The 23,625-nt window shown below is 39.6% G+C and overlaps 1 protein-coding gene across 2 annotated transcripts in view; it reads right to left on the bottom strand.

The window, feature by feature from the left end:
- Positions 1-23,625, bottom strand: part of kalrna (kalirin RhoGEF kinase a) — a 278,413-nt gene that overhangs the window by 156,197 nt on the left and 98,591 nt on the right. For both annotated transcript variants that reach the window (XM_059561398.1, XM_059561397.1), the window contains exons 3-9: positions 21,555-21,669; positions 15,492-15,684; positions 14,517-15,029; positions 5,670-5,792; positions 3,829-4,020; positions 3,600-3,731; positions 40-270 (exon numbers count right to left, since the gene is read on the bottom strand). In XM_059561398.1, the coding sequence (XP_059417381.1) occupies positions 40-270; positions 3,600-3,731; positions 3,829-4,020; positions 5,670-5,792; positions 14,517-15,029; positions 15,492-15,684; positions 21,555-21,669 (1,499 nt within the window). The remainder of the gene's footprint in view (positions 1-39; positions 271-3,599; positions 3,732-3,828; positions 4,021-5,669; positions 5,793-14,516; positions 15,030-15,491; positions 15,685-21,554; positions 21,670-23,625) is intronic.

Genomic DNA, 23,625 nt, shown 5'->3' with positions numbered 1-23,625 from the left:
AGTCTGCGAGAGTGTAAACGTATGTGAGCATTCATCTACCTGCTGGACATCCTGCTGGAAGACACAGAGCTGCAGTCTCTGATGCAGACGGACTTTACGGTGCTGCCAGATGCTCTCCAGACGTCTTTGGTGATGAAGGACCTCATGGACCACGTCCAGAATACAGTGCACGGCTTTAGAGTAGTTAGCCGATGCAGTCAGAGACTCTGAGTTACCGGGACTCAACGGTCGCTGAAGAACGTCCAGCAAAGCCTTACCATCCTGACTCACCTGCAGAGAGAGAACGGAATAAGAACTATTAAACAGCAGGGGTGCATTTATTTGAGCAAATGTGATGGTAAAGACAATCAAAATGTTACAGAATATTTATATTTCAAATACTTTTTTTTCTTTTGAACTTTCTAATCTTCAAAGAATCCTGAAAACAGTCTCATGGTTTGCACAAAATGTTGAATTGTATAAACATTTCACAATATTTTAATCTATTTTTGTGCAAATAAATGCAATTCCTTTGAGCATAAGAGTTTTAAATAAAAAAAAATTGAAAAAGAATTGTAGTTTATCTGTATGGAGTAAAACAGTGTTCTTTAAAACATTTTGACCAAACAGAAATTGTACCAAATTCATTTTAAAATGTTTGAATGCAAAAAATTCTATTTAATTATTTTTACTATTATTATTTTTATATTATTTTTGGGTGCAAAAGAAGAACAATCTTAATTTTTATGGGTCAGAGACACTCTGCTCTAAATTCAATGTTTGTTGTTTTCTATCCACAGCCAAATATGGATAAATAATGTAAATTTCCTATTTTTTTTATTATTTTTTTTTTGTATAATTTTTTAAATACTCATAGATTTTCATGATTCACTGTGGGAAGAACAATGAACATGGAGATACGTTCACATTTTTTAATACTTGAATCACAGGGGTAAATCCACAACAGTTACATGGGAAACACACAACATCCAACAAGCAGACCTGATAAAACCAAAACTGAACAAAGGGGCTATAAACACAGAACAATCAGGGGAACACAGGTGCATGGAAGGTGCGTCCTCGCACCATTGACAAAGGGTGGGAATTTGGGAGGAGGCTCAGGAGTAGGACGGACACCGGAGGGGGCGGGGAGGCAGCAGACATAGTCCATGGGGGTGACTAATTAGAGAGGACCCAGGGAAGAGACAGTAGAGGCTTGGAGCAGGAGGAGCCAAGCTGGACCCAGGCCACAGCCATTACGATGACCCACGGTGGAGCTGACGGAGGGAGGAGCCATGGAGGAGGAATGGCAACCGACTCCAGGGGGCTGACCAATGGTGGCGGAGCATGTGGTGGAGAAGCCTGAGGTGGAGAAGGAGAGCAGATGAGCCAGAGTGATGGGGAGGATCCCGAGGTTCTAGACGGAGCAGATGGTACCGACAACCAACACAAAGGCACGGATCTGGAGCCGGAGGGACAAAAAGATGAAGGGAGCATGGCAGAGCTAGTGGACAATCAGGCCACAGCAGAGAGGAGGGAGCTAGAAGCCTTGATGGAGCTGGATGGGTCAACGAGCCGAGGTGGAGTCCGGAGCCCAGAGGCTGGAAATGGAGTCAAGGGATACTCTGGAGATATGCTGGAGAATGCCAATTCTGTGGAGCTCACACTGTTTAGATGGTGGAATTAGGGTGAGAAGTGTGGCTGCCAGGTGACAGTAAAGGAGGAGGCATTTGAGAGCCTCTGGGCTTTAAGGCCAGAACTTAGGAATGGGAGCCACTTCAGTGTGGCACAATCACCACGCCATACAAAACCCACCCTCAGCCGCAGTACAGGGGGCGGAGTTCCTCTCTGTGCTCACATTGTCTGAGGTTTTCTCCCTTGTGGTGGGCGTTGTTGCCAACTCAAACACCTTGACTGATGTCATCAGCAGCTCTGGCTCCACGGCATTCCTCAGCTCTGTTGCTCCATGCGACGATGGCTCATTGGTCATGGCAGGCTCTGGCTCTCCATCAGCTGTGGGCTTGGACATGCACTCCGCGCAGCGGTAAGACTGTGGCACTGTGTCTCGTCAGTGTCCACACCACCTCTCGAGGACCATCTTCGGACGACGGCGCTCTGAACTTGATGTTAATACTGGCATCATAAAACGCACATAGCGTGTCGTCCGGGTAGCTGGTGGTATTTGCTAGTAGCAGGAACGGTCTAGTATGGTCCTTGAGAGCTTTATCTCCCTGCTCCAGCAGGAAGAGGAGGTATGCGGGGTGAAGAAGGGCATCCATCCTGGGAACACAATGGAAAAAAGACACTGGGAAAAACAAGAAAACAAATGGAGGGGAAAACATGGAGGTGACTGTTTTTGGTGGGCTCTTCTGTCATGGTTCGCTGTCGGAAGAACAATGGAGTCACGGAAAAACATTCAAAATATTTAATACTTGAACCATAGGGGTAAATCCACAACAAGAACATGGAAACACACAACATCCAACAAGTAGACCCAAAAAAAAAAAAAAAACTGACCAGCTTGGGGCTATAAACGCAGAGGAATTAGAGGAACACAGGTGCATGGAATAATAAATTGATCAAACTAAACAAGAACAGCAAAAAGACCATAAAAGGAAACACAGGAAGAACTATGGAGTCAAAACTAATTTCTTAAAATCTGATTTCTAAATAATTTTTTTAAATAAAATTAGACTCAGATTTTAATGGTTCATTTCAGGCATTTTTTCATTAGTGAATGTGTTACTGTTTAATGAGATAAATATATTAAATATAACTAAAAGTACTACTTGTGTTTGTGATTTGAACAACAACCCTAAATATTATTTATAATCATGTATCTCATTCAGCATTGCTAATTACCATTTGGTGAAAACTGAGATACTACAGCAGAAACACAGTGCATATTTGTGTGAGTGAAACTAACTTTAATATTGTATTGTGTACTGAGGTCAACACGATAACGTGACAGTGAAAGATTCTATGTTTTAAACCAGATCTACAACAGAGCACATTCTCTAATGTCAGTCAGGGTTAAATGATAAAATGACTTGGAAACACAGGGATGAATATTCAATCATACACAGGACACATAAAAACACTGCAGTGTGAGTATGAAGGGTGGAGGTCTGTAAACTCATATGGTACAACAACATTGTGGCATTGTTTTCCTGTTATGTCTTCAGATTAATTAGGGCTAGTTCACTAATTTCTTCTAGTTCAAACAACATTAGTACAGCTGTAGAAGGCTGATTACGTACCATACAGTAAGCACAGAGAATGAACCATTTTAGACATTGATTGGAGAGAAAACTATAAAATGTAATGGTTTACATTGATGATCGTGTCAGCTGATGAAGTGATTTTCTTTTTTTAGATTAGAGTATTAAAATAACTAAAACTAAATAAACTAAACTAAAACTAATGAATAAAAATGTATAAAAGCTATACGAATGAATGAATGAATTCTGGTTGTGTCATTCAAATTTTGTTGTACTTTTTTTGGCTTGTTTCCTAAAAGGAAAACATATGCTAGAAGGTGCATCGCCTAAACAGCCTAAATTTGGCATAAATTTGGCATAAACTCAAACACAGGATATCGTACAGAGCTGAGTTCTCACCTCTGTATAAGCTTGAGTGACCTGTTCATAAAGCGTATGATGGTGATGAATGCCCAATTCCAGATCCTGCATCTCTGACGGCAGCCCGCCCTCACTGCACATCTTACACCACGCTTCCACACCAGACAGAAACTGCACAAACACAGACAATTAGAAACTACTACATCACAGTCACCCTTGTTTTTAATAGCATTTGCATGTTACAGATGATAAATAAGAAATCAGGCACCTGCTCGGATTTCTGATGGAAGACAGCAGACATGGCGAGGATGGTGCTGCGTTCATCAAGAGCAGCGGCGAAGCTCTTCCACTCCTGATCGAGTTGAGTGCTGATCTGTTTGATCTGCTGAGATGCGTAGTGACCTGCCTCTGACAGTCGTGACGCCACTGACATGATTCGGTTTATGTTCACATATGCATTCTGGAAAACGTTAGATCAGAGAGCATCGTGTGAAGGCAGGAGCAATAAACAAACATGACCTAAGAGCAAGCTTTCATATAAACTAGTGAGAATCCAACTTCAGGGTATTTAAATAAACCAATAAATCACTGGAGGTTGTGCAATAGAGTGATTTTACCAGAGACGAGGATACCAGCTTCTTACAGTGAGGCCACATTTATGTGTAATTTTGCAGTCAAAAAGGTACAATGTCCATTGTCAATAGTGTAGTGGTTTGTGAAGCTCAGCTCACTTTCAAACCAAGTATTTAAGGTACTGTACCAGTATGGACCTTAAAGTATTCTTCTGGGAGTGTATGATAAAATAACTGTAATGCATTTCCTAACATAGCTTACTGTTTTTAACAACATGATAAAACATACCTATGTTCAATAAATATAATAAACAATTAACTGTTAAACAAATGCTCATTAATTGGAATAAACATTCCTTTCATCAAATAATATAATTCATTAGTTGGACTGTTTGAATATGCATATACAATATTTATAGCCATGTATTAAAAAAACTAAAGAGTCAGAGTAATGATTCAATTAACACAAGCAGACTCATATTAGAATCGAAGTTAATGAGGCATAAAACAACAATCATGCTGAAGGGATAGTTCACCCAAAAATGCCAATTCTATCATCATACTCACTCTTGTGTTGTTTCAAACCCATTAGACTTTCGTTCATCTTCGAACAATAAAATGACTATATTTTTAATATTCTCTCATAATTTTTGTTTACATAATCTAAAAGCTTTCAATCATTCATAAAAGCATTGTGGAAGTAATCCATAAGAATCAAACCATTTAATCCAAGTCTTCTAAAAAGGCACAATCACTTTATTTGATAAACAGAATTATTATTATTATTATTCTTTTTTAATGCATTCATATAAATATTGATCAATGCATATACATTTGGTGCTTTCAAGTCCTCCAGGGAAGTTTTTTTAATTTATGAGTTTGAAAGTCAAAAGAATGACGTCAAGTGCATTCAAACTACTTTGGCCAGAGTAATATGTCGATGTAGCATTTCTTAATAAAATTCAACATTAGTTTTTTATTCGATTTTTAAATAAAGAGTGTGTATCGGATGTGTTTTAGCATATGTTCTTTTCTTGAGTTTCTTTTTTGTATTTATTATATCATTTTGTGATGGTGAGTACAATTTTTCTGACATCAAATATATTAAACAGAAGCCCAAATGCGCTTGCCTGATACACGTGAAAAACCTCATTAGTCCTCATATGTCAAGTAAGCCGCATGAGCTGCCATTTATGATTGTGTCTTTATGATTAAACCGCTCAGTAGATCACTGTGGCTTTTCAATGCATGGACGAAAGAATATTAATGTGGAGATTATTCATGTAACAAAGATGAATTAAATTCCTAAAAGGTCAATAAATGATGACAGAATTTTATTTTTTTATTTTTTGCGAACATTTCTTTTAAAATGGTATGAATGAAACACTTTCATGACAATTATTAAGCAGAGTACTTTATGATTTGGAGAACTGGTGATGTGGTATAAATGTACAAATACTTATGAAATTAAGAAGTTAAGTAGTGATATTCTACAACACTAGCAATCTAAGCTTCTACAAGCATCACCGTGACATACCATGGAGTTCATGGCAAAGTGGCTGTGTTGAGTCTGGAGTTCCACAGCGTGCTGGTAGCTCACACCGATCTCTGTGTGGTTCTGAAGAAACAATTCCTTATTGTGACTGATCCAGTCAAACATCTACAGAGAGATGACAACAGAAAGTAATTGATTACATATGATTCTGCTCCATTCCTTTATGAAGTTTACACACCACTAATTTTGGGGGTTTGTTATTAATTTGACAGCATGCATAATTAATCAAACACACAGAATGACAAACGTAAAAAATTCTTAAGAATTTTGTTTCAACAGATGACAAGGAATCCATTTAGATAAGAATGTTGATATACATTGTTGAATTATGTGATTCTGTGATTCAGTGTTCTGTGTTTTAGTACGAAACAAAAAGGATTATTGTATACAATAAGCAAGGTTTGCTGTGTTTTCATGACAACCCTTCTAATTTAGATTAATTCACTTGTTGATATGCTGCTCTAAAGCACAGGTATCAGTTGTAGAAACATTTCTGGAGGATTTATGCTGTCTAGAACATTCGTCTAGCAATATTTTTAACCAACGTGATCTCATGAGAATACGTGTGTATTTTTACGTTAAATGTGGTTCTACCATACGTACATTTCCTTACGTTTTCATGAACATAAAAACGTACAACTTTGACGTATTTATAGCAGTAAAACGTACAAATACTTACGTGTTAGCAGCTAAAAAACGTAAATAATCTAACGTAAAGTGTTAATGTATATGAATTCCCATGTATTAATATTAAAATCGTGGCTTTAATGATTTAAATCTGTTGTATTTAATGGTCATATCAATACATGTTTTTATTGAATTTATTGAAAGCAGTTTACTCAACTACTTAATGCTGCAAACAAACTCCTTTCGGGGGATTACATAATGTTTTCTCCTATCCAATGACTGACAATACAACCATAGATACACAAATTCACAGCATAAAACATCACATCCATTTTATTTGTTTGCTGTACTCCATATCTTTAGAATCCAGATGTTTGCAAGGAACATATCCAAATTCAGAGAAACGTTACGACATGGTTTACGGCACTGATATTGAAATCTCATTGGTTCTAACCTAATTCGTCACAGATTGCGACATGCCGTGTTTCAGTTGATAGACATTTGAAAGCCAGCGCGCCTTCACGGAGAGAAGACAGATACATAATTTCACGGATTAATAAATTAAATTCTGCTCTGTACCCTATATAAAAACTTACCTCCAGAAAGGACTGCGACTGGAACTCATCATAATTTGAACTGCTTTTGGTACCACTTTTGATATTTTCGCAAAAAATAAAAGATTAACGTTACATTTGCTTGTCTGTTATTTGTTTATTTATAACAGTAACGTTATGTAGTTTTAAGAAATGGTTATGGGTAGGTTTAGGTGTAGGATTAACGTTAGTGGCTCAAAATAACGTTTTAATGTTATATTTTAGCTAAAATTGTGTTTTATTATGTTTTATTCTTTTAACATTCTTTATAAAATGGGTAGGTTAAGGTTCGGGTGGGGTTTAGGGATCTTACATTTATAAAAATAATTATAAAAAGGGAAAATATACATAAATATAAAAAAAAAATAATCAGATACGCATTGAAAAGCAGCTTCAGGAGCAAATTTCTATGGATAACTGACTGTCACGGTGCATGGATCGGCTGTGTTCTCAGGTCCTGTGATTTGGTGTCTTTCATGTGGTTACATCATGCTCATTGGAATCAGCTGCTAATCAGTCCCCGCACCAGGTGTCTCACATTACCGTCAGCTACATATACTCACCTCATTCTCTCCTTCCTTGTCTGATAGTTGTTCCGGATGTTGGACTGTCTTGTTGGGTTGTCTTGGTCTTGTTCGTGTTGGATTGTTTATTTCGCCGTTGATCGTCACTGGATTGTATTCATCACGGGAGATTCACGCCACGTCATCACCAGCCATCAAGCCACTGCGCCACCCAGCCGAGAGATAACATCATCACCCACGGAGTTCATCATTGTCTTCACGGAGTTTGTGTTCACCGTATTTGTCGTCAATAAATATATGTTCACACTGCTTTTGCTTCCTATCACATTCATTACCATCACAGAACTATCAGACCACTTATGGAAGCAGCAGGCTCCACCCCACTCACGGCTGAGGAGGCTTTACGTTCCTGCATCTCTCGGCTGGAGACCCAGGAGAAGAGCTCGGCTCGACCAGTGAGGTAAGCAAAGTGGCGTTCGCGCTCACACTGTTAACGGGGAAGGCGGCACCATGGGGCACGGCGGTATGGGAGAACCAAGATCCGTGTTGTGCCTCGTTCTCGGCGCTCTCCGCCGAGATGAAGCGGGTGTTTGACCACGCGGCCACTGGAAGAGAGGCCGCGCGGCGTTTGACGGATCTCAAACAGGGGGAGAGATCCGTCTCAGACTTTTCTATCGAGTTTCGCACCCTGGCGGCGGAGTGCCGATGGAACGAGGAGGCGCAGTGGGACATGTTCCTGCATGGGCTGGCTGACCGTGTCCAACGTGAGATCTACGCCCTGGATCTACCCGCTGATCTCAACGGCCTCATCGATCTGGCACTACGGGTAGATGCTCGACTCTCCCGAACCGAGCGGTGGTGTTTAACAGCTCGGTTTCCCCCTGGGGAGGGACCTCCAGTTCGAGCCAGTGGCAACGACGCGGTCGGCCCATTCCAGGATCACGAGCCCATGCAGGTGGGTCGAGCTCGGTTGACTCGGGAGGAGAGGGAGAGGCGGAGATCTCACGGCCTTTGCCTGTACTGCGGGGCGGCGGGACATTTCGCCTTTAGCTGCCCGGTAAAAGGGCCAGCCCGGCAGTAAGGAAGGGGCTACTGTCGGGTGGGATCTCCGCTATCAAGTCCTCGTTCAGATCTACCTCCACGCTCCTCCCGGTCAGGCTTAGATGGCATCGTCTGGACCTGCACTGCACTGCACTTTTGGATTCAGGGGCTGAAGGTAACTTTATGGATTCTACTTTTGCGCATCATAATCATGTTCCCCTCCTCCCCCTCACCAGTTCTATTGCAGTCCACGCACTCAATGGTCAGACGCTTCCCACCATCACCACCATCACGGAACCCATCACTCTCACGGTATCTGGTAACCACCGTGAGAGCATCTCCTTTTACATCCTGGACTCATCCCACGCACCCGTGGTCTTAGGACATCCCTGGCTCATCAAACACAACCCCCGGATTGATTGGCAGCTGAAATCGGTGTCTGAGTGGAGCATTAAATGTCATGAGTCTTGTCTTGTGTCTGCCTGTCCGTCTGTATCTGAGTCTGTGTTGCAGGAGAAGGCGGCGGATCTGTGTAACGTGCCCGCGGAGTACCTCGACCTGAAGGAAGTGTTCAGTAAGTCTCGGGCTGCTTCTCTCCCTCCTCATCGTCCCTATGACTGTGCTATAGAATTACTGCCAGGTACGTCTCCGCCTAAGGGCAAGTTATACTCACTTTCTATTCCTGAGAGAGAGGCTATGGAGAAATACATTTCTGATTCTCTAGCAGCCGGGTTCATTCGATCCTCCTCTTCTCCAGCGGGGGCGGGGTTCTTTTTTGTGGGGAAGAAAGATGGATCTTTGCGACCTTGTATTGATTACCGAGGGCTGAATAATATCACGATAAAGAATACTTATCCTTTGCCGTTGATATCTTCAGCCTTCGAGAGGTTGCAGGGAGCATCGATCTTCACTAAATTGGACTTAAGAAACGCTTATCATTTGGTTCGCATCAGGAGGGGAGATGAATGGAAGACTGCCTTTAATACCCCCAGGGGGCACTTTGAGTACTTGGTCATGCCCTTCGGCTTGTCCAACTCCCCAGGTGTCTTTCAGGCACTCGTTAATGATGTGTTGAGAGATATGGTCGATCAGTTCATATATGTCTACCTGGACGACATATTGATTTTTTCTTCTTCTCTCCAGGAACATGTTCAACACGTCAGACGAGTGCTTCAGAGGCTGTTAGAGAATGGGCTTTTTGTCAAGGCGGAGAAATGCGACTTTCATGCACAGTCTGTTCCTTTTCTAGGGTACATCGTGTCAGCCGAGGGTATGCGCATGGATCCCGAGAAGATCAAGGCTGTGGTAGATTGGCCAAGTCCAGATTCCTGTAAGGCCCTACAAAGGTTTCTGGGGTTCGCCAATTTTTACCGGCGTTTTATTCGCAATTACAGCCAACTAGCCGCGCCTCTGACTGCCTTGACCTCTCCCAGAACGGCGTTCAGGTGGTCAGACGCAGCGGAAGCTGCGTTTGCCAACCTCAAACGCCGCTTTGTTTCGGCCCCCATCCTTGTTACCCCTGATCCGTCACGTCAGTTCGTGGTAGAGGTCGACGCGTCAGAGGTGGGGGTAGGTGCGGTGCTTTCACAGCGCTCACCCTTGGACGACAAGATGCATCCCTGCGCGTTTTTCTCTCATCGTTTGTCGCCAGCAGAGTCAAATTACGATATTGGTAACAGAGAGCTGTTGGCAGTCAAGCTGGCATTGGAGGAATGGCGTCATTGGTTGGAGGGGTCAGGGGTACCCTTCATGGTTTGGACCGATCATAAGAATCTAGAATACATCAGAACTGCCAAAAGACTAAACTCTAGGCAGGCTAGGTGGGCACTTTTTTTCGGACGTTTTGATTTTACACTTTCTTTCCGCCCGGGTTCCAAAAACATCAAACCCGATTCTTTATCTCGAATTTTTGACCGCTCCGATCGCCCGTCCACTCCCGAGAGTATTTTTTCTGAGACACTTATTGTTTCTACTCTCAGTTGGGAGGTCGAATCGAAGGTAAAGACAGCCTTACATGGGGTAACGCCTCCGGCCGGTTGCCCACCTGACCGTTTGTTTGTGCCAGAAAGTCTTCGGTCCGAAGTTATCCAATGGGGTCATTGTTCCAATGTGGCATGTCATCCAGGGGTAAGTCGCACCTTACATTTGGTCAAGCAAAGATTTTGGTGGCCACTCATGGCTCGTGATGTTCGCAGTTTTGTTTTAGCTTGCTCAGTTTGTGCCACTGGTAAGACTTCTAACAGACCCCCAGATGGGCTCCTACAACCGCTGCCAATCCCTTCGAGACCCTGGTCCCACATTGCGCTAGATTTTGTCACCGCCCTCCCACCCTCTCTGGGTAACACGGTAGTTTTGACCGTGGTGGACCGGTTCTCGAAGGCGGTTCATTTCATCCCCTTGCCCAAATTACCTTCAGCCAAGGAGACAGCGGTAACAGTCATTGATCACGTCTTTCGGTTACATGGCCTCCCGATAGACGTGGTCTCTGACAGAGGACCCCAGTTTGTGTCCAAATTTTGGCGAGAGTTTTGTAAACTTCTGGGGGCCACTGTTAGTCTCTCTTCGGGGTTCCATCCTCAAAGCAATGGGCAAACTGAGAGAGCCAACCAAGATTTGGAGAGAACACTACGATGTATGGTCGCTCGAAATCCTTCCTCCTGGTGTCAGCAGCTGTCGATGGTGGAGTACGCACACAATTCCTTACCAGTGTCTGCCACGGGCCTGTCCCCATTTGAATGTAGTATAGGGTACCAGCCACCTATTTTTCCCAGTCTGGAATCCGAAGTCGCGGTCCCTTCCGCTCACGCCTTCGTCCAGAGGTGCCGTCGCACATGGACCAGAGCCCGTGAGACTCTGGTCCAGGTGGGAGCGCGCACCAAGGCCAAACCCGATCGCCACCGGTCGAGGCCTCCCGTATACGTCGTTGGTTCCAAAGTGTGGCTTTCTACCAAGAACATTCCTCTCCGATCCGTTGCTAATAAACTTGCTCCCAAATTTATTGGCCCGTTTTCTGTCACCAAGATCATTAGTCCGGTGGCAGTCCGCCTCAATCTTCCTCCAGCGTATAGGAGGATTCATCCCGTGTTCCATGTATCAAAAATTAAACCTGTATTTTTTGCTCGTATTAATCCGCCTGCCACGGTTCCCCCATCGCCGCGGCTCGTAGACGGGGAACCAACCTATTCGGTCAATCGTATTCTGGACTCTAGACGGAGGGGACGCGGATTCCAGTACTTGGTGGACTGGGAAGGTTACGGTCCGGAGGAGAGAAGTTGGGTTCCTGCTAGAGATATATTGGATCACTCTCTTATTGATGATTTCAATCAACAGGTACAGGAGGCTGGGAACGTCAGGGGACGTTCCTAAGAGAGGGGGTACTGTCACGGTGCATGGATCGGCTGTGTTCTCAGGTCCTGTGATTTGGTGTCTTTCATGTGGTTACATCATGCTCATTGGAATCAGCTGCTAATCAGTCCCCGCACCAGGTGTCTCACATTACCGTCAGCTACATATACTCACCTCATTCTCTCCTTCCTTGTCTGATAGTTGTTCCGGATGTTGGACTGTCTTGTTGGGTTGTCTTGGTCTTGTTCGTGTTGGATTGTTTATTTCGCCGTTGATCGTCACTGGATTGTATTCATCACGGGAGATTCACGCCACGTCATCACCAGCCATCAAGCCACTGCGCCACCCAGCCGAGAGATAACATCATCACCCACGGAGTTCATCATTGTCTTCACGGAGTTTGTGTTCACCGTATTTGTCGTCAATAAATATATGTTCACACTGCTTTTGCTTCCTATCACATTCATTACCATCACACTGACTGGTCAGAGAACACGTTCTATCTGTACGTATTTGAGGTTGTTTTTACGTAAATTTAGATACGTATCGAACCTGTAATTACGTCCAGATAATACGTTAACGACACTGTAAATACGTAAAGGCACATACGTATTGGACAGTTTTAATTTACGTCTAAATATGTACGTTTTGATTGTGAGATCAGGCTGTTTTAACACAGTCTTCATCATAAATGCCTTTTTTTTGTCAATGTCAGAGTTTGCTATTCTCAGCTGAAACATCATATAGGCTATGTACAGTTACAAGAAAAACTATGTGATCTCGTTAGGGTTTACCATAAAATATTTAATTTTTATGCTATGACTAAAAAAAACCATTCTAATTTCTAAAAGCTGACTTCTACAAAAATTCTTCTACCTGGAGTCCAAACAATAAGATGATTTAAAAATTGTATTGCCAATTATTGCAAAATGCATTCTAAATCTTACTTTTACTTTTGCAAACATATATATTTTATACATCAAAGCTTCATGTGTTGCATTAATTAATTCATAAACCTGCTTTAATTAAAAGATCAAAATGCAACATAATGAATAATACACAAACATGCAAACACCAAAGTCATTCAAATTGTGTCCACGTTTCACCATCATTGCCTCTGTGTAAACAATGTATCCTACAATACCGAACAACTGTCCTAAATAAATGTTTAATTAGAGCTGCAAATTAACTGCACTTGTAATCAAGATGAGAGCTGAGAGATAGCATAAATGATAATGGCTGCTTGCATTCATATTACAATGGATGGTTTAATCTAATAGGTCCGGGCTCGTTCTAAGAAGTTGGATAGAGGTATTAATTAGCAGAATGACTGCTCGCTCTTAGCCTTTTGACACAAGAAGGCCTGGCACATTGACAGACAAATGATTTTCAATCATTTACACCCGCCTCGAGTGAAAGGTTGTGTGTCTGGTAGCTAAAAATAAACACCTGCACTCTGAGCGAAATGAAATCATCAACACAAAGCACTTATGAGTACTCAGCATCAGACGGGACCCTGTGACCCTGTTTCTGGCCCATCATCTTATGTCTGAACATTTATCTCAAATTCACTGCTATCATAAAGTGGCAAGAGTTAGTGTGAGGTCACACTTTTAATCCTATAAAGCCTACAATATCAAACTAATTTCCAAGACCTTTTTTAATTTTAATTTTATTTAGCAAGAAAAGGACCTTTAAGTATAATTGAAAATTGTGGCTGTGAAATCTTAAAAGATTTTTCTAAAGTACAACTTTTATAATTGTTAGTAATATTTCAAGATGAACACTTACTGGACTAAAGTAACTTTTTCCTTTTATCCATACTTGTGTGTGTGTGGGGGGATGCGTGTGTGTGTGTGTGTGTGTGTGTGCGAACTTCAGAGCTTTCATCATAAAACTAAGCATTTAAATATCATCTTTCCAAGACATATTAATGATAGATATAGAGTGACAACTAATATTTATATCCATTTTATATACACAAGAGCAAATCTGAGCATTCTCTATACGATTTTCTTTTTATTTACCAAGTGATAGGTTTGGACATATTTATTTTCTACCAGACATTATTTGCCCCTCACAATTTATAGATTTAAATATTTTCAGATCAGCCTTTAAAACACACACACACACACACACACACACACACACACGCACACACACTTGCAATCTAAATGCATTGGTAAAAAGTGAAATAAAGCAAAGTTTTGGGAAAAGTTCTGTAGTAAAGCATATCTAAGCATACATAACAGCATTTTCCCCTATTGTCCAATTTTTTTACTACTTCTGTTTGAATTACTCACTCATTCACTTGCTTATTCACTCACTCACTGAATTACTTGATCATTTTCTAAATTACTCACTCACTGATTTAAATATCCACACACTCACTCAATCACTCTCTCACTGAATTGCTTATTCATTCACTGAATCACCAACTCACTCAATCACTGAATTACTTGATCATTCACTAAATTACTCACTCACTGATTTACTTATTCATTCACTGAAGTACTCACTCACTGAATTACTCATTCACTTCTAATTCAAACACTAAATTACTTACTCATTCACTGGGTTACTCACTCACTAACTCATTCACTCTCTCACTCACTCACTCACTCACTCACTCACTCACTCACTCACTCATATTGCCATAAATAGTCAACTCATTCTAGGTTAAACCAGTGCTGACTCACCTTCTCTGCATCCTGTTCAAACAATCGGAGCTGGAAACACTGATCCAGCTTCAGTTTTCTCAGGTGCCATATCTGGTGCAGGTGCTGTCTGGTGCTGTGGAGTTTATCCAGCAGACTGGCAATCTTTGGAACCACACTCTGGAAGTCAGCACTTCCAGAAATACAGTTCCTCCCTGAGAAGCCATCACTGGAGCGGATGCACTGCAAGAGTCTCTGGCCCTCGTGGTCTAGTTCTTCCACTGGAGCCTGCATCACCTTCTTCTTCAGCTGAGTGTGCTCATCAATGAGTCTCCGAGATCCTTCCACATCCACTGGGAACTCTTTCTTAGCCAGCATCTCCTGTAGATCTTCCAGGCGGGAGAGAAGGTGAACAACACTGGCCAGGAACTCCTCAAGAGCGACCCTGAGCTCAAGCCATTCCTCATGATTATATTCTAGAGATCCCTCAAAGTCATCCGTTAACTGAGATGGGTCCACGATTTTGGTTAACCCCTCCACTGATACCATGCTAGTCTGTTAGCGGTAAGGTAGAAACAGACATGTCAGTTTAGGGTGAAAGTAAGGACAGCCTGCTTCTTGTTAGATGTGAGTCATAAATGAAATATAGAATGTAAACATGAAGTCTGATATTTTCTCAGCTAAATCAACACATTAACTCTCTGTAGTATGTTTACTAATAGAGAGAGAGACATACCCCTGGTTTCACAGACAGGGCTTAAGACTAGTCCTAGACTAAAATGTAAGTCTGAGCTGTTTCCACTGAAATAAACTTGCACTGACTGATCTTAAAAATATATCAGTGCCTTTTTAGTTTTAAGATGCACATCGGTAATGTTTTTTTCCAAGCATGTTTATAAAAATTACTTAAATGTCCTAATTGATCTATGGTCTAATCCTGGCTTAGTCTAAGCCCTGTCTGTGAAACCGGGCCATAGAGTACTAGACTAGACAGCTACTCAATAATTGCATTTTTACCTCAAAAGTAAACTTGGCACTGCCAAAGTTGGTCTTCTGTTTCTGCCAGAAGTTGTCTGGTTTGATAATAATAGCGATGCAGATCTCAGCTGGAAATGCTTCCTGCAGGGTCTTCAGTAACGGCTTAATCAGATCCCACTTAGAACCACGCATATCAATAATCACAGTGAAACCCCTCTTACACACATCCTCACTGAAACAGACAAAGAAGGAGAGATTTCCATAAATGGACTAGGAATGCAACAATTATTCAGCATCGCGATAGTTCAGACAGGCCACGTCAATCAAGCTTGCATCAGCCGACAGTCAGCTGTTCCTGACGTGTACCTATCCAGCCTTGACACCTATCACAAGCGGTCTATTTAAATTACCATTCTTCCATCACATTGCTGCTTGCAATTAAATGATCACATCACTGCTTGCAAATCAAAGTGTTGCAACATTTTTCAGAACATCTGAAATCCACATCTAAGAAAAGTGAATGCTCTTTTAATCCATATCGCTGTGTATATTGCATGGTCTGCTAATTGTAAATATATATATATATATATATATATATATATATATATATATATATATGTTATATATATGTTATATTATAATTATAATAATTATATTATAATATTGAAATTATGTTAACAGTTTTGCATCATTTGCAGGAGCGAAATATTAAGCATATTTGCATTTACACATCTGTGTTTATACTCCTGGAGCAACACGCAGTCTAGATCATGTAATCGCTCTGAGGACACGCCGATAGTTAAGGCCATGAGAACAGGTTTAATTGAAACAAGCATTCTCGTGTAGGCATTTCAGCTGTGGTTTTGCGGTGGCATATTTAGCGGCGTAATCGCAATGTCATGGTTGTTTATATCTAAGGTTGATGTTTTCATTAGCTGTGTGAGTGTGCTTTCTGTGTGATTTCAGCTGCACGCAGCGTCAGAAGCAAGTGTTTATCGTTCTTTGGCTTCTATACATATAAGAATTTAATATCAATGACAATCATTCAAAGTATTTCCGCAGGGTGTATGCTTCCCTTGCCGGACTGCCACCCACAATTATGCAATTTACAGCATTAATGCATATAACATGCTCCCCGTGACGCCACTAGGGGTCATATGCTGCCCCTTTTACAATCACATATTTGCTTTAAGCATTTTAAACAACATGCTTGTTGCATATCTGTGATTGCCTAACTTGGGGTGACACTTCCCCCTCAATGCAATGTAATAGCATGTTAGACTCTGAAATTTGCATAATATACAAACTACCATAGGATTAGACTGCTGCTGGTAGGGGTGTATGCTTTTCAGCTATACATTCAAATATTTGTATAAGCAGCTTAAGCAACATGCTTGTTGCATGCTCCCTTACTGAGTTGGGGTGATGCTTCCCCCATAAATATAGTATTAAGCCAACATTTCCCATCACTGACCATTTAATTTTTGGCATATGGTTGTTTTGGGGGTTTTCCTTGCTGCTCTCCCCGCTCTGTCTAAGCATGGCTGCATGGACAGGTGTGTGGAGTGTTGCCCAAAACATGACCATACCGCCAACACTAACTGTATGCAATACAATTGTAATAAATATACTTGACGAAAGTGGTCCTGATTTAAATTAAGTAATTATTAGTCTACCAGAAAGCTAAATAAAATAAGTAGGTAAATTAGTAAATAACTGGGGAAACGTGAAGATGTTATAGGTGTTGACTGGGGCTGACTTAGTGATTTCGGGGTCCTAAGCAAATAACAGGTACGGGGTTTATTTACCACATTTACCCCGTCTGTGGGATAGTGTATTTTTTGTGCTAATTAAAATGATTTAATATAAAACTATTTTAATAAAAACTAAACATTTATGTCACAGTGTCTGGGTTGTGTTCCCTGGGTATCCACTAGGTGTCCTCAGTTCCCACGGTGTTTATCATATTATCACTTCCTGTCTCCTTATTTGGTCACCTTCCTCCTTGTTTAGTTAATTGATTGTTCCCCACCTGTCTCCTGTTTCCCCATTATCCTTTTGTGTATTTATACCTGGTCTGTCTGAGTCTTTGTCACGGAGTCCTTGTCACTCCAATTATTGAAATTCTAAATGGATTACGTAAAGCCAAGAAAGAGAGGAAAGAGCACTCCCTTTACAATTACTAAAAACTGTCATTAACTTCAGATCTATATAATCAGTGAAGAACTGTACACTGCACACTGCATCTCTTCTTTACATTGTGTTTACACATTTTTTGTTACATTTACTACATTTACGTGACCCTTACATGATTTTGGCAATATTGTGTTTTAACAGGCATGTAAACACCTTAATCTCATATTTACCACTCTGACCAAACGGATATGTCTGTAGTCATGTTTTGTATTAGATGTAAGTGACCAGCAGCACGCCTAATGTATGAGTTTATCAATTGTGTTGTGGGGTATGCGAATAATGGTAAATGGTAAGGTAAAAATTACCTAAGCGAATAATCAGAATAATGCAAATTGCATATAAACAGGAGTGAGAAGGTTTGCTTGTGTCCTGTACAGTAAGTCATTATTCTAATTATTGGAAATAATCGCATAACTGGTGCACAGGTAAACATAGTCAGTGAGAGAATTTGTGAATGCACAGAACTTTAAAATTCTGGCGTCTTCAGTGGTGAGTGCATTCTGACTTAAACACCTCTGATTGGTCATTGCATTCAAGAAATCAACAGATATGTCTGTGATTGGCTACAATGCTAAGCACTGCAAAAACATATTGAAAATATAAACCTCTGATTCTCTCCAGAGAACAAATACACATTGGAGCATTTGCCAAATGCCAAACTTTGCCTTCCAGGAACTTATAGAAAATGCTGAGAGCGTGGGACACTTTTGATGAGTATTCCTGTCTGACTCGTATTAAATGAGTCACTTGACCCAGAGAAAAGGACGATGATTAAGAGCAAGTATGTGTCCTTCAGACCATAAAGTACTGCACATTTGTCCTCATTATTGCATTTAAGCCACTTTGGTACTTGAATTTCCATATAAATGCTATCACTCAGAATCTCTTCTACCAAATATCATCTTGGAGGACAACAGGGTGATTTGTTTAGACACCATTTAAAATGTTCCTGGAGGATTGTTCTCATCATTTTAAGTGGAAAAAGCATGACTCTATTTCTGGCTCATGCTTTTGAGGAAACAAACAGAAACTGGAAGATAAAAATAACCCACTAGTGCTTCAGTGACTGAAAAATTAACAACACAGAGATTTCTGTGCACCTCAAAGAGGAAAATAAAGATGACAGAAAGTCAGTAAAAACGCTGTGTGATTAGGAACTACATAACAGAAAGAAAAACAAGAAAAAAACACAAGAAAAACAAATAACTTGCACATTCACAAAGTGCCATCATATATACATACATACACACACACACACATATAAATATATAATATATATATAATTATGAGGGAGCCCATGGCGAATAGCACTCTATTGTAGCCTTGCAGAATTTGTTCCCATGATTTGCCAATTTGTTCCATTGTTAGTATCACGTTGTACTAATTTGCTTCTTTGTGACTCATGACCATGTTTAAACTAAACTAATAAGGGACCAAATTAGTTCATCTGGGTCACAAATCACCTAAAACGAGGCAACAAACTACCACAACGTGGCCATGATTTAACTAAAATGCTGAAAAATTAATTAATAAAACATGGCCATAAATGAATTTTATAAATTAAAAAAATTATTAATTTATGGCCATTATATCAATTTTATTATCTGCATGTTATGATTTCTAAATCTTATTTATTGATTGTTCTTTTCCATACTTTGCAATTTTGTCCATGTTTTAGATTTCCAGTATTATATTTGGTCAATTGTCCAGGAGCTTGCTTATTTATTTATTTAATCAAGAAAAGCCACTTTCACTCACAATTGGTGTTAATTTCAAATCCAGTTTAGCTGCTAATAAACCCGGTGTTCCAAATCCATATCACTTTAGTTTATTTGTTGTTTATTTGTTTAAACCCCTTGTTCAAAGTATCCTTTCAAAGATACATCTTTTAAAACATCTCCTTTTGTGATCCACAGACAGAAGAAAGATAGTCATACAAGTTTGAAACGACATGATGGTGAGTAAATGATGACAGAATACTCCTTTTAAGGCAAACATGAACGCAGACAAGGATCAAAAGAGCGTGTCACAAACACTATATCATTTTCCAGCGCAGGAAGCACAAGCCATGAATCATAGCCTGAAGGGGGGTTAGCAAGCAGACTCAATTTCATTGATTTTCCCTGTTCACCAAACCAGCAGCCTGCACACTTTTACACTGATCCATCTGACACTGATGATGCAAGCGCTACTCCCCAGTGGAAATCAAACTGGGCCGGGACTGTGTCTACTGTGATATTTATACATCCATAATGGATGTGGATGAATTGTTCTTCTTGCTAATGAGGATCTCTTTTGGTTGACAGAATGGAAGGTCCAGTTAATGCAAAGGGGGGAGGAACAATGCTTTGGAAACACATTAAGGCAGACCCTCCGACAATAAACACACGTTCGAGACACTTAACCACATCACATCATGACAGGGTAACTGATACCTCTCAGTGAACCAGCATTGCTCTTTTCATGCAGTTTAAAGCTGTTTTGCGTTAAAGAGCAGCTGAAGGGGACAGAAGCACAGATGCCTGTGGGCACAGACACATCAAAACACTGTGAGCTCTGATGATGAATCATGGCTTGTGGGAAAGGCTTAAGGAGATGGGGCTCTCCCTCCCTTCAGGTTCTTTCTCTCTTTCTCCTAATTAAACTCGCATTAAGTCCATCTTTGTTCACTGCTTAGCTCACAGCTTTGATGCTGACTTCTGAGGGCAGTGACAGCATTGATCAGTGGCCCAGTGAGGTCAGCTGCATTTACAACACCAGCCACACACACACACACACACACACACACACACACACACACAGACAGGAATGAAAACAAAACTGGCACAATACCAGTCCTGACAATTTAATGCAAAGGATCCAGTTGATCAAAATACGCTAAGAGGATATTTCAATTAACATTGCAGGTATACACCCAACTAGCACACTTTTACAACTCTTAAAACCCTTGACAGATCACAGCAGTAATGCTCTGGAAAACACAAGCCCAATTTTTAGATTTAAATTTTTAGATCACTTAATCGCCATGTTTTTTCTAGTGGTTCATGATTACTTGAGAATGATCTTTTTTAAAGATATAAAAGGTATCATTTAAATCTATGACTTTTCAAGTATTTAATATTGTCAATAATTATTTACAGGCTGCAGTTTAGATCATTTTAAAAGATTGTCATAAATAAAAAAATGACCAACCAATGACTACTGCTATGTATAATTTTAAACAAACATTTTCAACTAAATCTTTTTCATAAATTTTTCATTGTTATATATATATATATATATATATATATATATATATATATATATATTTAATTAGATATGAATTAATTGATTAATTAATTAATAAATACTGTAAATGCCTTTGAAATCCATGACTTCAAGACCTTTACATTTGCATTATGGTTTAAATTATTAGGTTGCCCATATGTTTACAGGCTGCAATTTTTATGAATTTATGTAAGAACCTGAAAATACTGTACACATTCTTTTGGTAAAAGTACACTACATAATATGAGCTCATTAAAATGGCATGCATAATAATTAATTATAGAAGTCGTCTTAAGTGTCTAGAATTCAGTTTCCAATTTTTCAAACACAACTTTTCACCGCGGGAATATAATGCTTGTTCTTGAATAATTCTTTCTGTGAGGAGCTTAGAGAACAAAACCACTGCAAGGCAGAGTATACTCAAATTCCTGTGCTGTGAATATATTACTCTGTGATCCTTTAATAAGATACATAATTCAGACTGATATTGTACTATGCTGTATGATTCTTGTAATGCTATTACTGATCACAGGAGAGCAGAGCAGAGACCTGTTCATACAGTGTTAAGACACATGAACATCCATAATGCTCATGTCTGCTCTGCAGTTTGTTTAATCCACACATTAACATTAAGCTGACCTGGGCACAGTGGACAGGTACGTCACGAGTCGTCTCAGGTCCTCTTGCTTTATTCGGTCATGGTTACTCCTGGCAGGAAAGGTCAGGATGGGGCCACCTCTCTTATCACGACCTCCTGCATACACAAATAAATAAATAAATAGTTCAACATTGCATTGTATATACAGTCACAATTCTGGGTCAGGAAGTAAAAACTATGAATCACCATGTTATTTATGATTATAAGGAGATTCCCCGAAGTCCCAGAGTGACACATTGCATATATTTTAATTTAAATAGTTTAGTTTCTTCTTGAGATAAAATAGTTTTGTCATCAGAAATGTACATTTACAAAAATGAGACGAAATCGGATGAAAATTTATAATTCAACATGTTTGCGTTCTCTCGTTCTGACAAAGTTAAATAAGTTTTAGAAGGTAGCATAATAAATGTTTTCTATGGCAAGCTTCACTATTATTATTACTATTGCTCATCTTCTATACATTACTGTGTGTGCTACAGAAATGAATAACCCTTGAGACTGATCTCATTTTAGCAGTTTCATATCATTAACCCTCTGGAGTCTAAGGGTATTTTTGGGGCCTGGAGAAGTTTTGTCATGCCCTGACATTTGTGCTTTTTTCAGTTTCTTATACACATCTAAATGGCTAAAGTCTAATATCACTGTAATTAATACAAACTGGGCTATAATAATATGTGAGCAGCATGTATGTACATGATTGTGTTTTTGAGAAGAAAAAAATGTTATGCGTGGTTAGTGAAAAACTAAAAATGTTAAATCACTTGAATAAGGCAAAAAACAAGGCAAGGCAAGGACTGGAGAACTGGAGCTTGTAGCCTAGAATTTTTCTTTCTAAATTATGTGAAAATCATCTTGTTTACTCACTTACAGAAAACAATATATTGATTTAAATTTTCTAAGACACTTTTTGTTGGTAAAAGTCATTTGCGAGTAGGCGTCAACTACCATGAATATCATTGTGATTTACACCGGATTAGACAAAGGCCTGCATAATGAACTGCATAATGAGCTGCATAATGAGCCTTTCAGTCAGGTTTGTGTCTGAGAGGGAAGAGTTACAAGAAAGAATGTGAGGACAAAATAAATGTTTATAATTTTATGTTTGTAGTTTATTTAGAATATATTTAAATATCCCACAACATAATTTAATATCCACTTGTGAGTGTAGTTAAACAGTTCATTAGGAAAAATCAAAGCTGACTTTCAAACAGATTTTTTTGCATCATTTCTCCAGTCACACAATCCTTCAGAAATCCTTTTACAATCAGATTTTCAAAAAACAAACAAACATAAAAAACATTTATTATTATTATTATTATCATTATTATTATTATTATTATTATTATTAATGTTGAAAAGAGCTGAGAATATTTTTTCAGGTTTTTTTTTGGGGGGGGGGTTGGTAGATTGAAAGAACAGCATTGTTTGTTACATTTATTACAGTTACATTTATTTGTTACATTTATATTATTTACATCAAGCTTTTGAATGGTATAGTATTGTATATTGTTATTGGAACTTCATAATGTTTCACTTGATTATACATTTAGTCAGGAATTATAGTTTTAAAAAATCAATGTTTTTAGTAAAATGTTTACACGTTATGTGAAAACTAGTACAAGTATATAAATAAATAAAAAGAGACTTATGTTTATGGTCTCTGCTGAATAAAGTGCTTCATTCTTTTTTTTCTGAGGAAATAAAAAACTTGAAGAACAGTCTCGCTGCTTTTTCTTCTGTATGGCCGCATTCAAGCCGCGTGCTTCAGTGAAACATTAGAATCTGAATAGGGCGTTCAGCGCGGGGGCATGGTCACATTAGAAGATAATGAAGTGAGACGTGAAAAATTGACATCGCATTGTTTTAAATTGTTTATTGAGTATTCACTGAGTTACAGTTAATTTTAATGAAGCGTGTCTAAATGAAGATTAGCACAGACAAAGACTGCAGACAGCACACCTTGTTTGTTATCTTTATTTTATAAATGCACAAAGTTTTGTTGTTATTATTTCTGTATGCAAAAAAAGTAGACCCTTTACAGATTCGATT

This window comes from Carassius carassius, chromosome 11 (genome assembly GCF_963082965.1).
Source record: "Carassius carassius chromosome 11, fCarCar2.1, whole genome shotgun sequence".
NCBI lineage: Eukaryota > Metazoa > Chordata > Actinopteri > Cypriniformes > Cyprinidae > Carassius > Carassius carassius.
This window is presented reverse-complemented; position numbering and strand designations above follow the sequence as displayed.